General features: G+C 38.3%; 1 protein-coding gene across 6 annotated transcripts in view; it reads right to left on the bottom strand.

The window, feature by feature from the left end:
* Window positions 1-16,194, bottom strand: part of LOC129369261 (ephrin type-B receptor 3-like) — a 68,071-nt gene that overhangs the window by 34,096 nt on the left and 17,781 nt on the right. For all 6 annotated transcript variants that reach the window (XM_055044710.1, XM_055044698.1, XM_055044691.1 and 3 more), the window contains exon 2: window positions 1,820-1,884. In XM_055044710.1, the coding sequence (XP_054900685.1) occupies window positions 1,820-1,884 (65 nt within the window). The remainder of the gene's footprint in view (window positions 1-1,819; window positions 1,885-16,194) is intronic.

Here is a 16,194-nt window from a genome sequence, read left to right on the forward strand (position 1 = left end):
AATCTGTTCCTAGAAATGAGATATGTGAAGATGAATAAAGCATGCTCCTTCTGTGGTTGCATTTTTTTGGCTTCATTTCTATGTTGTTTCCTGTCACTTGAAGTAATACAGAGATGTTCTCATTTAGTTTTCTTTTCTTTTCGTTTCTTTTCTTTTTATCTTTTATGTTGGATTTATTCCTCTCTGCCAATGTATTACTTTCTCTAACATGCTTGTCCCTCACCCGAAAGGTCATGTCTTTTGCATTGGAAATATTCAAAATGAAAATAAACAATGAAATACAATTGTAATAATGTACAATGCAATCCATTGTACATTATTACAGATGGATGGAAAAGACAATTGGATTGATACTTCATTTTTTTATAGTAAACTGAAGAAAAGCACAACAAAATAGACAGATAGTAGTAGTTCTGTCAGTTTCATGATAAATAATCAATGGAAACATCAAAGGAGAATATTTCTTCAATCTTTTGGCTCAAGATTTGTGTTATAGGAGATACGAAATATGTCACTGTGTGCTTATCTGTTGAAAAGAATGAACTGATGAAATTATATTGAAATAGAGCCCTTATATCATGCCTGTCCTGTAGTGGTGGAAAGATTTCTGCAGCATTGAAAGATGTGGAAAGACGGAAGTAGGAGAAGTAGAAAAAAGGGGAAGTAGAAAGGTCATGACAGGCCGAGAGGGGATTTGGCCCCTGATTGCTTACAGCTGAGGTGGCTAATGTGTCTGCCTTCGTCAGCTGCTAGGTAGCAGAAAGACACAAAGGCAGAAGGAGTGTGGACTGCTAAGAACAGCTAAGGAAGGATTTCAGTGCCAGTATTGTTGGGGAGACAATAAAATATATATTGGGTCCACCTTTGAAGACACAAGCTGCAGAGGACTGTATAAAAGTAAGAGGAGGAGCATTGGCACCTTTGAAGAATAGCTGAGGAGAGTCAAGGTTTTATGCTCCTATTTGGCTCTTTGTGAACCCCACATGGGAATGCAAGAATAGGCTGTTACTGGCATTTTGTTTGTGAGGTAAATGTTGAAGTGGGGATGTGCACTGGTCAAAATTAAACCTATTTCAGCATTCAAAGAACTACCTAATGGCCAATGTTTCAGGTGCCTTAAGAGAAATGATTGAGAAAAAAGAAATGTGAGACTAGGCAGCTAACTTAAATTGGTTTGAAGCAAATACTTTCTTAATCGCTAAAAGCATATCCCAATGAAGATTATGAAGATAACGTTTTGAGTCATTTTAAGTTGATAATCTAAGCATTTTCCAACTCGTGGGCCCATTCACTTTCTTGATTGCGTAAAAATTTTATATCAAATGGGTTTTGAAATTAAGCTAAACGTTTCCCCCCGCCCCCCAAAAAATACATGTTTTATCTTAGCAATCATATCTTTTTATTTCAGAAGCTACAGCAGAGACATATCTAATTTTGCAGGACTCTAGCCATCAAGACCTGGAGTTGGATACCTGTGCTCTACAGTGACAAAATAGCCATTTACACTAAGCTCCATCTTAAAAAAAATAAATAGTGATACAGTCTGACTATTTATTTTACTTTATTGTACTTTTAAACAAAGGTTGTACTTTGTTCTCATGAATTAGTGCTTGATTTAAAAAAAAAAACATACAATTATAATAATTAACGTTAAGTACCTATGATATTCATCCTTAATATAGGTAAAATTGTAATTTTACCTATATTATTATTAAATACATACTTGTAAAAAAATGTGTTTGGCTCTAAACCATTGCCACTATCATGCCCACACCAGCCCCTGGTCCCAGGAGTGAAGGGACTGATTATCCAAACTTACCCCAGTCTCAGGGTGTGCAGTCCATGCCAACTCTGTCGTGGCCCACTTTGTGTCCATCAGTGTCTCTGTAAATTGAAGGAAGAAAGAAGTCATTTAGGTCAGACAAAGGAGTCGAGAGTAGGTCTATAGAACTTTCAATGGTTTTACAACAACGTCATAAAAACTGTAAAAGAGTTTCAAGCAACAGATAAGAGGCTTTGACTGGCGCCGTTCTCAGATAGCTGCAAGAATAACTGAACAGTTGGATACATTTTCAGCACATTCAGTCCAATTAAACTAAAGCAGAATATTGTGTGCTTTCCTGTATGCAACAAGAATGAAGAGAAAGACAGAAATAGAAGTATCTGATTAGCAAGGTATTGTGTAAAATGTCATTGTAGATTCTCATATGGCTAATTAGTCCCAATTAGACGGTTGTTTTAAACAAGGCGGCAAAACTCAAAGAGAAGTTGTTTTTCGTTTCCCACAGGGCGCGTACACACATACACACACACATACAGTAAGCAGCATGTTGTAAAACTCCTGCAAGATATACAACCCAACAGAAGGCTTGAATGGAGCGAGAGGTAATAAAGTTTAGAGCCACAAAGAAGGAGATTGTGAGGGATACAGAGGTCAGAAAGTTTCAATCACATATCACTTTGTGTCAATAACTGGGTGTGGACACACTTCAAGTTAAGCTCACTTTTTAACATCTATCTCTTGGTAAACTCAAATACACTCACACATACAAAGGGACAAACAAAATGGTGGACCTCTGTGGCAAATCCCTTCTTTTCCTGCTGATTTTCCACTCTCTAATTTCCACCAGCAAAGAGCTACCGGCTTTGTTAGAAAAAGGAAGGGAGGCTATAAACGTCGGTTCTTTTACTACCTGACGCTCTAGGCACAGTGTGTAGCCATAGTTATTATCTCAACCGCCACGCTGTTCTACATGATGGTAAAAGATGATGAAAAAGCATGCAGAAAAAAGAGCAATTGTGCTGTATCTGTTCATTTAAAAAATGTACGGTAAGGTTCATTTCACTAATGAGGTTTTAGTTCTTTTAGCTGCTATCTTTCTCTTGGTCTGGTTTTTCCTAATAATTTTACTTCACTTGGTGAGGTGATAGGAAATGAAACTCATGTTCAAAATCCATTTTCATAACTTTAAATGCTATTGTGACAGAAAAGGATAATTTTACACTTGGCTGATTTGGATCAGTAATTGACCAGACAGAAACAAAACAAAAAAAAACTATAATTTTCCCCTGTGCATCAGTCTGACAGGAACTACTCTTTAGTGTGGAAGTTATCACTGAGTGATGAAAAAAGAGCTATTTTTAGTCTTATTGAAGTTTTTGAAAAAGTCAAACGATGCATAAAGATTGTGAAAGGTCGCCACAAAAGGAGAGAAGAGCAAACGCTGAGTTGGTTTATTGTGATTCTCCCATTTAAGATTTGGTTGCATTTATTCTTTTAGGAAAATATATGCAGAGATTTTTGTTTATAGTTTGTAAAGGTGCTTGTGCTGAATGCAGTACTTAAGGTAGAAAATGGGAGGAAATAAAATTCTAAAGACAGTTTAAACTGTGAACAATGTTGTTTCTTTGTCACTATCTTGATTTAGTCTAAATAAAAATGCATTGATTCACAGACAGTCCGCTCAGGGCTCTTCATAGTCTTAATAAATAAATAACTTTCTTTGTTCCAGTATTAAAGTAAGTTGGACACAAATTATTTATTGCTAAATGGTCTTATGGATTCACTACAAAAAATATTAGAGTGAGCAATAATCTCTCAAGTGAGATTAAAAAAAAAAGGTAAATCAGATAAACTGCAATTAATTTGAGATTAATTTTATCTGTAGCTGCTTTTGCTTCACAATGTGCAATAATATTTAGGTCTTTGTAGATTTTAAGCCCTTCAGAGTAAACTTTGTAATCTTTGAATGTTTTTAAGAAAGCATAGGTTTGTTTTCTGGAAAACATATTATTAAAACATGTATCAGCATGTCAAAGATCTGCAAATTTGGTGATAAGAAATTGGATTCAAAACCTATAACTGATGCATTTCTGATTATAACCCAAATTTCTCCCATTTCATCATATACTGTATTTGTTATCACAATCGGTGCACTTAGGAAGACTGGCTATGACAAATGCTGAGCTCCAGATGAATTATGACTAACTCTTAAAATGGCATATTCCTTAGGGGAAAGAATTCTTGTAGTCTTTTACCCCGGCACACTGAGTGACAGTGTGTCTGACACGGATAGCATATATCATCCTCATGTTCAAGATTGTTCTACAGAAAGTAAAACATCTTTGTTTGCAATTGCTTGTGATACTGACTTGTTCCCCTTGAGGAACATTGGTTGAGGGCTTCACTCTAAACCAGTTCAGACTATCGGAGTTGACATGCTTGAAGAAATGCTTGAAGAAATGCTTGAAGAACTGAAAATTGTTTTTGATACTTTAAAATGGTAAGTGATCTAAATTTACAAAGCACCTCACACTGCCTTTGTGTGTGGCAATTGCACTCACAAAAGCAGACACATTCATAAGCCCATACACAGATTAGTAGGGACCTTTGAGTTAAGGGCCTTGCCCAAGGGCACATTGACAAGGCAGGAGGAAGCTGGGATCAAACCCACAACTTACAAGACAACTAGTCAATCCACTGAGGCACGGTTGCCCAATTAAAACACGTAATGAAACTAATCTGCTGTTGCCTCCTCTTCTAAATTACAGTTTACTAGTGTCTGTTTCTCAGAGACTGTCAGCAAGTATCATGGCAAAACTTCCCCTGACTCATATTGTGACACTCTGTGATTTGAGGCTTATTACTGACAGATAAACAGGTATGCAAGCCGGTGTGGTGAAAATGATATGCCTTCACTGCCTGGTCCTTATCATTACAACTAGGTTGCATGTATGCAAGTCTGGATGTTACTCGAGCTGACCTTGCAGAAAATAATGACAACACAGTGAAACCCAATGACTGACAGAGTTGCAACACCAGTGATGAGAATGAAAGAACAAGAACCGTGAGGCAGAAAGGCAGATTTGCAAAGCAAACAGATACACTGCCCAGGCCTGTGGTCTGAGCAGTAGATCATTCTGGAGTGCAGGTGTTTTCTATAACCCCTCCTTTTTCGGTGCATGTGCATTGTTTCACCAAAATGAGATTGAGTCTATGTGTGCGTGCCTGGCTGGGTTTCTGTGCGTCTGTGTCAGGAGGCAATTATGTGTGTGTCTATTGGGAGCAAAGCCCCACATTGTGGTCAAAGTGGGGCATCAATCCTGAGTCAATGGGCCACAGTAAAAGCACAGAATGACCCCAATCTAACCTGTCGACCCCCCACCCCATACACACTCACACACACACTCACCCTCTGTGTATGCACATCTGCATTTCTCATCTACTTAGCTGAAGCTTATTAGTTGGTTAGAAAATATTGGGCAACACATGAGTACTATTATAAAAAGCATTGGCAAAAGGCACACACAAAATACCAAACAGGACAAAAGTGCATAAAGCTCATAAACAAAGGAAGAGTTTCCAACACCAAACTGAAAGATTTATTCAATATAGAAGATAAAGAACAAGGACTCAGACCAAGAAAGATTAAAGAGAGAAAGGTGTCTTTCAAAGTAAACAATCTTTGAAAGCTTCTAAGAACACACTGGACGGTTGCCCAATGGGCCTGGATGAGGAGAAGAGAAATAGACGGTAAAGAAAACCAGAAGGGCAAGTTGGAAGAGTGAAAAAAAAGCTTTGTGAAACTAAAGAGAATGAGAGACTCTTCAATATGAAGACATTTTTTTCTCTTTGTTTTATCTCTCTGTTTGAACTCTATTCTTCAAAAATATAAAACATGAGAAGGAGTGATTGTAGCTCAGGCTGTGAGTAATGGGGCAAGAGTAAATCAATTGAATGAACATGTAAACTTATGATAAACTACACAGAAAAAAAGAGTAAAACATGAGTGTCTTTAAGCTGGAATTTAGACCCTTTTTTACTGTATTTTCTCAAATATTGGACTGAGAACTTGCAGTCAAACCAGGACTGCTCACTACTGGTAGATTAAAGAGAAAAAAGAAAAGATCTATAATGTATGTAATTTTTCACCATCAATATTAAACTTAGACTTCAACCATGGGTAGTTCTTTCAGTAGTAGTAATACGAGGAAACTGAGCTAAAGTGGTAAGGTCTCACCCCACCTTTTTTGTCCTTTATTATGTCTAAAACTAATTTTATGTGTAGAACTTTTAATGGACCCTGCTGAGTTTACCTCCATTCCTCCTTAGCTATGCCAGCTGGAGTTTTGGAAGCTCACATGTGTGAGGTGTACTGCAAGATTAATTAGTGATTTATGAACGCCAGAGGCAGCTCAGAGAGGAGCCTGTCTTTGCAGGTTTATGACAGGAGGGTTTTATGAAAGAGGCTATGAGGGTATTGAGGGAAGTACATATGCCTTACACAAGACTGTTAAATATATTTAAGCCATATTCCCTTTTTATCATCATTTCATGTAAAATATCAATCTAATTCATCATTCTTTAATTTTTCCCTTCGTTTTAATAATCTCATGCTTCTACTTGGACCAAATTCATTCCTTCCAGTCTGCTCAAGGATTGCCTTGACCAGGAGGCCTAAGTGGCATAAATTTCACTATTTGGATGTGACTGTTTTTAGGAGGCTCAGCAGACTTTGGGATGCAGGCCAGACTTTCATGACCAGGACTGTACATATTTATCCTCTCATTCAGAGGGTGGGGGAGAGGAGGGAGCAAACATACAACCAAAACATGAGCAGAAGCAGAAAAAACAATAATTATGCTTGCTTTTAAGAAATACAATCAAGGGGGCTGAGCATTGGAGCAGTTGGTGGAGCCGACATGCAGCAAGAATGTCCTGAATTCAAATCCTTTCCTGAGGTCTTTCTTTCTTTTTTTATTTTTTTTACATGTTTCCTCTGGTCTGTGTGGTTTCTCTGAGTGTTCTAGCTTCCTCCTACAGTTAAATAACGTCACTGTTAAATTAATCTTTCTCTAAATTGTCCTGAGGTATAAGTTTGTATTTGTCTGTGTATGGTTGTTCAGTTTTTGGGTAATTTTACTCAGAAACAAACACAAAACTGCTTTAAAAAGCTGGTGATAAATTACTTTATTCTTGGTTTCTAATTCTTCTGTCTTTTCAGTAGAGGGTTTACAAGCCAGCCTATTATCACCTTCCAAAATTAAAGCAAGCAGATGTGTTTCAGCAATCCCTGACTGGTGTGTTTTTGTGGACACTAAGAAGTACGTCGAGACCTGAGCTCAAATTTCTCGGCTTTATGCGACTTCTCCTCAATTCCCCTCTCTTTTTCTTGCAATCCTCTGTGTCATCGCTCATGTTTTTTTCGCAACACATTGATGGATGTGACATGCAGTGTATGGGGGACTGTTTTTTCAACCACCCATTGCTTACCAAGTCTTTTCAATTAGCAACTTACTGTTTGTGCAACCTGAGAACTGCTTTAGTAAAGTGTTATTTATAATAGAGGTCAAATGCACCTGGGATTACCTTAACAACTGGGGGGAAAATGGCAGAGACATTTGTTTTCTCAGCATGCTATGACTGTGTGAGAAAAATTGTAGTAGTACAAACAGGCTCGGGGAGATCACACACAAGCAAACAACTGCTTACACGCACACACACACAAACATACACACACAAGCATGCAAAAACACAAACCCCTACAGACTAATCCCATAATGACAGGCCAGGCCTAATAACAGAGGAGGGCACTGAAGCATTCGTCCCTACGGCCGCATCCAACACACACACGTGGATGCGTGCGTGTGTGTATACACTCACGCACACATCGCAGAGTTACAAGCGCCTTAAAATATTTCTTTGTTCCAACAAGCAGGCTTCTTAAAAGGAAGAAAAAAAAAGAGGGGCCAAAGGAGGAAAGGGGAAGAATGGCTATTATTAAGAGACAGGCATGCATAGACATTTTACAAGACCTCTGGTCTCAAGGAGCAGACAGGTGAGGGGTTAAGCTTAGATCTCACCGTGACTGTGCTTTTTAGCATGCCAATTTTCGTTAGCGTGCTTCCGTCATGTGACAGGTTAACGTTAACGAAACCTTATGTTTCAACAACCAAAAGGCATGTGTGAAAACAAGAAAGTCTTTCCTAAATACTTCATCAATACTATAAAGACCTGGATGCAAAATAAATACAAAGCAAAAGCAATACTTTTTGTGGAGCATCAAATTTCCTTCGAAAAATATAACTTGCAGAGTGATAACGACTCCTTCCTTGAATCTCTTCCCCTAATGCTTTCCCCCAGTTAATTATCATCTCTCCACCTTTTCCCAAACTTGCTATTGTTGTGTTCTACAGTCAAAGAGACCAAGCACATGGCAACCTGGCATGGGGTACCCACTCCATTAAAATACTGTGCTGTCTGGTTTCCAAACACTCCAGCCTCTGTTTAGCCAGAGAAACAGTGAAATGTGTCAACACTGGGAGCGAGGACCCCACGCTCAACTTATTAGCACTATTAGCCTGATTGCTTTGTGGCCCATCTTTGTTGGCTCCACTTTTGTTACCCAAACTGAAGTGAAGCTCAGGCGGTGAAAAGAGGAAGACAGACACAGAAGAAAAGAGAGCAGGAGGAGAGATGCTATTCAAATTCAAATTGTCCAAGCAGTCTTTTTGCCTTTGTCCGAGGCCAGAGGGCGATGATTAGGAGAAGTCCTCTCCATTTTAAGGAAAGGCCTCTACTTCAACCCCCACCAATCATACACACAAATACACACGCATGCTTGCGCACATGCACACGGTAATTGGTGGCTTCAACATGGACAAGCCAAGGAGTTGATTCCTCTGTGGAATTCCTGGGCAGACTTGCCTCCCATGACAATCCCGCCCTATGAGCACACACTGTTGACACACACTTCCTCAAGCTACCACTCACTGTCAGTCATCTCACAATGGCTGTCACACAAGACGTTTATCCTCCATGTGTGTCTGTGTGCCAACAGTGTAACACCACAGATAATGGGTAAATAAGCTCCCATTCCATCTCTTCTTTTCTCCCACTTCCTCTTGATGAACCAGTGATGAAGTTTAATGAAATCAAGTTTTTGCCCTCTTCTATTTGTCACTGAGGGACATTACCGCTCTGGATTTGCTTTTCCTCACTGCCAAAAGGTACAAAAAGCTGAGTACTTTGCATGGATTTCAGACTGCACAGCTTTTTGGTGTTGCTCTTTAGCCCATCATGTCTCAAGAGGCGATTTCTGACAAACAGTTCTTACCCAGTGACTCTGCGACTTTGTGATAAATACACAAAAACAAGTTTTTTTTGTTTGTTTTTCTACAGATTATTAAGCTGAGCGAGACAGAGCAGAGCAAAACTGTTTCAATACAAGAAGAAAGGGCACAGCACGAAGGACACGAGCTATGAAACTCGTTGGCGTGTGTGTGTGTGTGCGTGTAAATGTGTGTTTAGCTTCTGTGTCTTTCAAACGCAGATAATTTCTCTTTTATTTCCTGCTGCTGGAATGGGTCACTTTGTTTTTTTTCGTTATTATTTTTAACATCCCTTTCTTCTTCTTTCTGCCCGATTCTCCTTCTCTCATCTCTTTCTTTCTCATTTCCCCTATCCTCCCATCCCTTCCTAATTACAACTCACAGAGGATCTGACAAACAGGTAGCCCTGAGGGCAGCTGTCTAAAGAACCAGGTGTGCGTCTGTGTGAGGGAGCCTAAGTGCATCAGCATGTTGGTGCCTGAATTTGTCCATTCATCAGTAAATGTATCTTTTGTTTTAAATTTACTTCTTTCTCATCAGTAAGATGTTAGAGATAAGCTAAAGTATAATTGAATGGTCTACGTTAAAAAGAAAATCTGCACGTTACTCACAACAGTGTTTTGCCATTGCTTGTCTTTATTCAATAAGTAACAGGAGGTGGAAAAAAAAAATTCTGGGGAAAAAAAATCTGACTGTCTAGAGAGTAGTTTTTGATAATTTTTTTCTTAAGTCTGTCCTGGACTCACATTGAATACCATTAGATTTTGTTGTTTTTTAATAGATATATCTATCTTTGTTTTGAAAACAAATCACCTTTACTTTCTGAGACTGCAAAAACATTGCTGTGAAACTTTAGCTACATTAAAATTCAAAAGAAGATAATCCTGAGCATGGATAAAGCAGTGCTGAGGTTCTCTTAAAAAATCTTCAGTCATTCACTTCTTGATATTACATTACAAAATGGGTTTATTAAAAACAGAGTAAAAATGGGTGGTCTACAAGAATGAATAAAACATAAAATTGTTTATAATGAAGATATTTTTAATGCAAAATGATTAAATTTTGGAAGTGTCTGGATATCCAGTCCACAAGTACACAAACAAAAGTTTTTTTTCCAATCAGCCAAATCCAACAACTTTTTCAAAAATCTTTTTTTTAACCAGAGACTCTGATTGTGTTTGGATGAGAAGTGCAAACAAAGAAAAGCAATAGATCAAAATATGCAACATAATGTGGACCAGAGCCTCATCATTCAAGCACACAACCACCACAGCAGTTGCCACAGTGGAAAATAAGCATCAGTCTGTTTTCAACAATTAGTTGCTTGAAGAAAAATTCAGAGGTTGCAGTTCCCGCATCTAAAACTTTAATTACACATGTAAGTTCTGGGCATTTTTCAAGTTTATGTCACATCTTGCAAAAAAATAATAAAAATAAAAAATACCACTATTGGTTAAATTTAGTCTCATTTATATGTTAACAAAAGCAGGCATATGTCCAGACATGCTTTGGGAATGTGCAGAAAAATACAAATATGGGGACGCGCACAGACAGCTGAAATCAACAAACAGTCCCTTCTGAAAGGACCTGCACAATGTTTACTTGTCAGCCAGACACAATTTTCTTTACAATTGCTCACCTGTAAGATAAAGACTTCACTACTTCTCCTCAGCTAAAGTTTTTGAATGTTGCAGCACAAAGAATCCTTTTCTTTTCAGTGTTGTGCAAGATGCACTTCACATGCAGTGTGAGGGGAATGTGGCCATCGATTTGTCTTTCCTATGATGTGTTTCACAACTAGGTGACAAGGACAGTCCACCTCTCTTCCCTCTTTCATTCATTTATTAATTTACCTTTTGTCAGACATGTCCCAGCATGTGATTTACTGGGTTTTTAGTCATTCAAAAGTTTAGAGAAAAAATACCTGAGGATTAATGACTGTGAAATATTGTCCGTTTGCTCTGGTATGTAATTAGAACTGATTTCACATGAGATTTAACAAAGTTTTCCCTGAAAGAAAAGTTTTTGTTTTAAGAAAGCTTCAAAGCAGATGCCGATTATGCTGCCCCGGGCGTGTAACAGTTAACCATTAACAACATTCTCACAGTGCTCATATGTTATTCATATGTCTGTCAATGTTTTGTTTTTTTCCTACCTAGAATACGCAATCCTGCTCGATTAAAAAAAAAAAGTGCTGTAAGCAAACTGTTAATACAATAAGGCAACAACCCAACAATGTCTCCTTCATCTCTTTTCTTCAATGAGAGTCGGACGGACGGACGGACGGACGGACGGATGGATGGATGGCCAATGATAATAGCATACATGTATTTTTCCAGACATCGTCGATGTGACAGTAATTAGAAATGCTTTTTAAGAAATACTTTGTTTTTGCAAGACATTTAGGAATCCTAATATTACAACCCCTTTTATTGCATCAAAATTACAAAGATCTCTGTTGAAATATCAAATGAACTTGCAATCTACAAAGTACTGGTTGTTTTGTATCTTCGGTTTGCAAACTTTCATAGTGGAAAGACATGGTCCTCATTTTGAAATGATTACTTTAAGGACATAAAGTCTGCCTGTGTTTGACCACCCCAGGAAATGGGCACCACACCAGATTTCTGTAGAGACATGGAATGTTTATATCACCCAACATGGAAAGTATTGCCTCAAACTTTTCCATAAATGAAACATTTTTTAAGCGCATTCATCCAAGAAAGGTTTTGCTCATATCCCCTCAAAGTTTTACAACATTTTATAATTTAGTCAGTTTTCTCTTTTTCCAATAAAACAAAATCTCAAATGCCAACAGAAAACACAATTTAAAGAAAATACAAGCTTATAAATTCAAAGTATACAAGAAGGCACTATGTCCTTGACTGTGCACACCTTTGCGTGAGACGCTAAGATAGAATCATCTAATTTCCTGACTGATGACTCAACCAGCCATGACTGAAAAATGCAAACAAGCAAGTGAGTAGCACATTTGGTTTTATCTGGAAGATGTGCATATGAAAATACCCTTTCAAACTTTGTGCGTTTTTGTGAGTTTGAAGCAATTTGTCTGTTTCTGTTTGTGTGTGGTAGAGCATTCTGGAGGGCTTGCTCTCACCCCAGCAATTGATTTGTCTCATCTATCACTATTTAAATCAGTATTACAACATGGAATATACGTTTAAAACACACCCACTAGACTTCACACATATCAATACAGATGCAGCAGGTAATGAGTTTAAGCTTTCCAAACCAGAGCCTTTGAGCCAAATAAAAGTAGCAAGCAGGAAAGAAAGTTTTGGATTCCCTCTTCACTTTTTAACATACATTTGCTGAAAGTGTGTTACTTTCATCAATGCATTCCTTTGTTTTTAATAGTAAAAATAGGGTTTTTCAAAGGCAGTTTAGCAAACGGTGACCTAAAGAAAAAAGTGCAGCTTTGGATGGATGGATGGATGGATGGATGGATGGATGGATGGATGGATGGATGGATGGATGGATGGATGGATGGATGGATGGATGGATGGATGGATGGATGGATGGATGGATGGATGGATGGATGGATGGATGGATGGATGGATGGATGGATGGATGGATGGATGGATGGATGGATGGATGGATGGATGGATGGATGGATGGATGGATGGATGGCATATACTTAACAATCTATTTTCTTTTTCCCTAAAAATCCAGATGTGAAAATAATTAAAATGCTTTTAAGCAACACAATTAATAGAAAAAAGCATAATGTCCATTGAATACCCAGACATTAGTGCTAAACAGTGAATTAATGAACAAGCAGCTACTTATGCAACATAAATAAAAAAAATAAAAACACATATCTCTCCTGAATAAACATTTATTTATTCAAAGCTTGTTACTGGTGTTCGTCTGTGCCTCATTATGTGTTCATCCATAAAAGAAACATAAAAGGGGCAACAGAGCCATTTACTCAGATAAAACAGTGTTAATGTTCTTTGATATGCCTCCTGCTTCAGTGGCTCCTCTGTGGAAAGTGTTAATGAACAAATGACACTCCAGAGCTCCCAATCTGATAAGAATAACGTAAGGCGGTACAGAGAAACCAAGTGCATCAGAGATCACAAAAAGGTAGAAAGATAGACTATTATTTAATTACTCTTGAAATAAGCATTTACTTACATAACAGTCTTGTTTAAAATAAATTTTTAAATCCTATGAAATTTCAATTAACTAGAGTTGCTGCATGGCATGCATATATGAAAGGTCTATTTACACAGCGCCTGTGTTGGTCTGTCGCCGCACAAAAATTCACCTAACACCTCAATGTATTAGTGGTGCGCCTAAAACTGACAGGTGAATGTCACGACTTCTTCCTAACACCTTCCAAGTCAAACTTAGAATATCATGTCAGTCGACGGTGGTTTTGTCAGGCCTCAATTTACCCTGACATCTCAGCTTAATCTCCTACTCACACTGGTGCAGAATCCATGCCTTGACTGAGTGAAAACATTTCATTATCCCGATCGTTTAACCAATGATATTCCTAAAGGGGACCAAGAATAAAGAAATAAAACTGTGTTTTCTTAGTGACGACAAGAGATTCTGCGTCTCTCTCAAATATGAAGAAAGAATGACTCATGCAAAAAAAATACAGCATGGTTTTGTTTTATGGGCGTGTAATGATGCATCAAGCTCATGTGAGGAGAAGTTAAGCAACATTTTTGGTGAAAAACTAAGTCCCCAATCCTGCCACCACAAATATTTCTTCAACTCATATTTTTTCATCTGCATCTGAAAAGGTCTGTAATCACAGCGTGAGTGATTCCAGTGAAATATGCTAAAAAAAGCTCTGCTTCGCTTGCAGGTGGCAGTCATGTTGACATTAGCTGGATATAATTCTACAGAGGATCCTGATCAACAGATAAAGCAGAGCTAGACTAAGAATTTACACAAGAGTCATAGCTTGTGTTTTCTTTAGCAATGTTTATCCTTTCTTCTCAGGCATGATTTGTTCTAAAATTTACATTGGAAGTTATTTGATAAGAACTAAGAGAGACATATATGGGAAAACCTTTCATATATCTATACTTTGGACACTGGACGGTTAAGTCAGCGGAGCAGGCACACCTTCTTCAGAGGCTATAGTCCTCAATCCAGTTGACCGAGGTAAATTCTTAGTCTCCCTCTTTTCTCTCCACACTGTTTCCTGTTAAACGACTGTTTAATAAGGCCCACTAGTGCCAAAAAAGGGAAAATTTTCCACTTTTCTTCTGGATTCTATTACAGAATGCCAGAGTGAGAGTGTACAAAATGAACCTCCTTCTAATACGTTTTATATTATCTCCACATAAATACGCCACAGAGTTTTCAAAGAAAAAAAAAAATTTCGAAAGGCTTTTAGGAAAAAAAATACATTTTTATTTCTGGAGCCAGAAATGGTGGCTTTCGCTGTTTTTACAAGGTGGCCACCGGTTAAAACCTACTGAATATTATGATGAGAGACAAACAAAAAATATGGATTATCAATATTATGTAAATAGAGGCCCAACATTTCATTCCATCACCAATGCTTTCAGCACAGACCCTCTCGTTTCAACGAAGGAAATAACCTTATATTCTTGTTTTTCAAGAAGCATAGGGAGTGGCATAAAAACAAGGGATAAACAACAGATAAAAACAATCAGCTAATTATTCCCAGCTTTGGGTGTGGCTACCACAGCTTTCTCAAAAGCAAATGAAAAGAAACACAAACACATAAAGTGGAGGAGAAAAAGTAAAACAAAAATAAGAGACAAGTTAGAAAAAGTGTGTAAGATGGGGAAAATACCACAAAAAGAGAGCAGTGGAACAAATGACAGGTGAGTGAGGCAACAAAGGAGGGAGAAAAGAGGACGAGAGAACACAAAGGAAAGAAAAGGAGGATGGAGAGCCTCTATACAGTCTCTTGTATTCCCACTTTTCCTGCACTCCTTTCTGTGCCACCGTGTTTCTGGCATGCTGGCATGCATTAGACCATCAGAGACATTCACAGTGTCCTCTCTATGTTTATTTGTTTGCCTGCGGTGCGTGGATTCCACATGGAGCCTGTTGGGAGTGTTTTTGCTCATTGCTTTACTGCAGTCCAGGGAGCCATTGTCTATATCACCACTGTCCTTTCCGCAGTTCTTCCCACCCATTCTCTCCTTTCCTCGCTTTTCTCTTTTTCCATCCTCTCCAGTGTTACCTTGCTCCACTGCATCCATTCATAACAGCTCAATTGCTTTGGTAAAAGACTGTCTGGAAGAAAGAAGTGCAGACTCCCGGGCCAAACTTGTACATGAGGCTGATAGCAGCAACTGTCCTTGGGGACTTCCGTATGAATTGCAGCGGAATCGTTTTATTGATGCTGAAAGCGGTGTTTGCATGTGTACGAGCACGTTCACCTGTGTGAATGAATATTTGCTTGTATGGTTGGAAGCTGCCGATTAGTGGATCTCAAAAGTAAAGGGAAATATAAACATCCACTAAAATACACTCTAATGCACAGTTTTTGTTTGAGAAGCTCTGCGGTGTTGCCTGGGCAGCTGCATTGTGTGTGAATAGCTACAACTGCTTTAATAGCAGGTTTCAGACTATTTTGTCAGCAATGGCTGACTCAACAATCAAAGCTTAAACATGCTGTTACAATATACTCACATAATGCAAAGGCACACACATTATACTTAATAGATACAAATAAAAAGAAGACATGTTATTAATACACATACACATGCGTGCACAGACACACACAAACATGCAAATCCTACTAGTTCACAGGGGGTATAGCCTAGAAAGAGCTGGAAAAATCTATTGAACAAAAGCCGTGGGTTTTTCAATGCCTGAGCACCACAAGAAAAGGGGCTTAGCACACAGCTTTGCCACTTTGTTTCCACAGACACAGAGTCTCTCACAAACACATGGCTTTTAAATTTCTCTGACTCTCATGGTGTATTTGTGCCTCGGCATCGCTGGGCCATTGTTTCACTTAATACATTCTCTGCTAACACAGCCATCTGCCAACGTATCAGCTCACCTTGCAATGCACTTCCAGGCCAGTGTGTAATGATTGTGTTTAATCTAATA

Source organism: Poeciliopsis prolifica, unplaced genomic scaffold (assembly GCF_027474105.1).
Source record: "Poeciliopsis prolifica strain line A6 unplaced genomic scaffold, Auburn_PproV2 SCAFFOLD002, whole genome shotgun sequence".
NCBI classification, from domain to species: domain Eukaryota; kingdom Metazoa; phylum Chordata; class Actinopteri; order Cyprinodontiformes; family Poeciliidae; genus Poeciliopsis; species Poeciliopsis prolifica.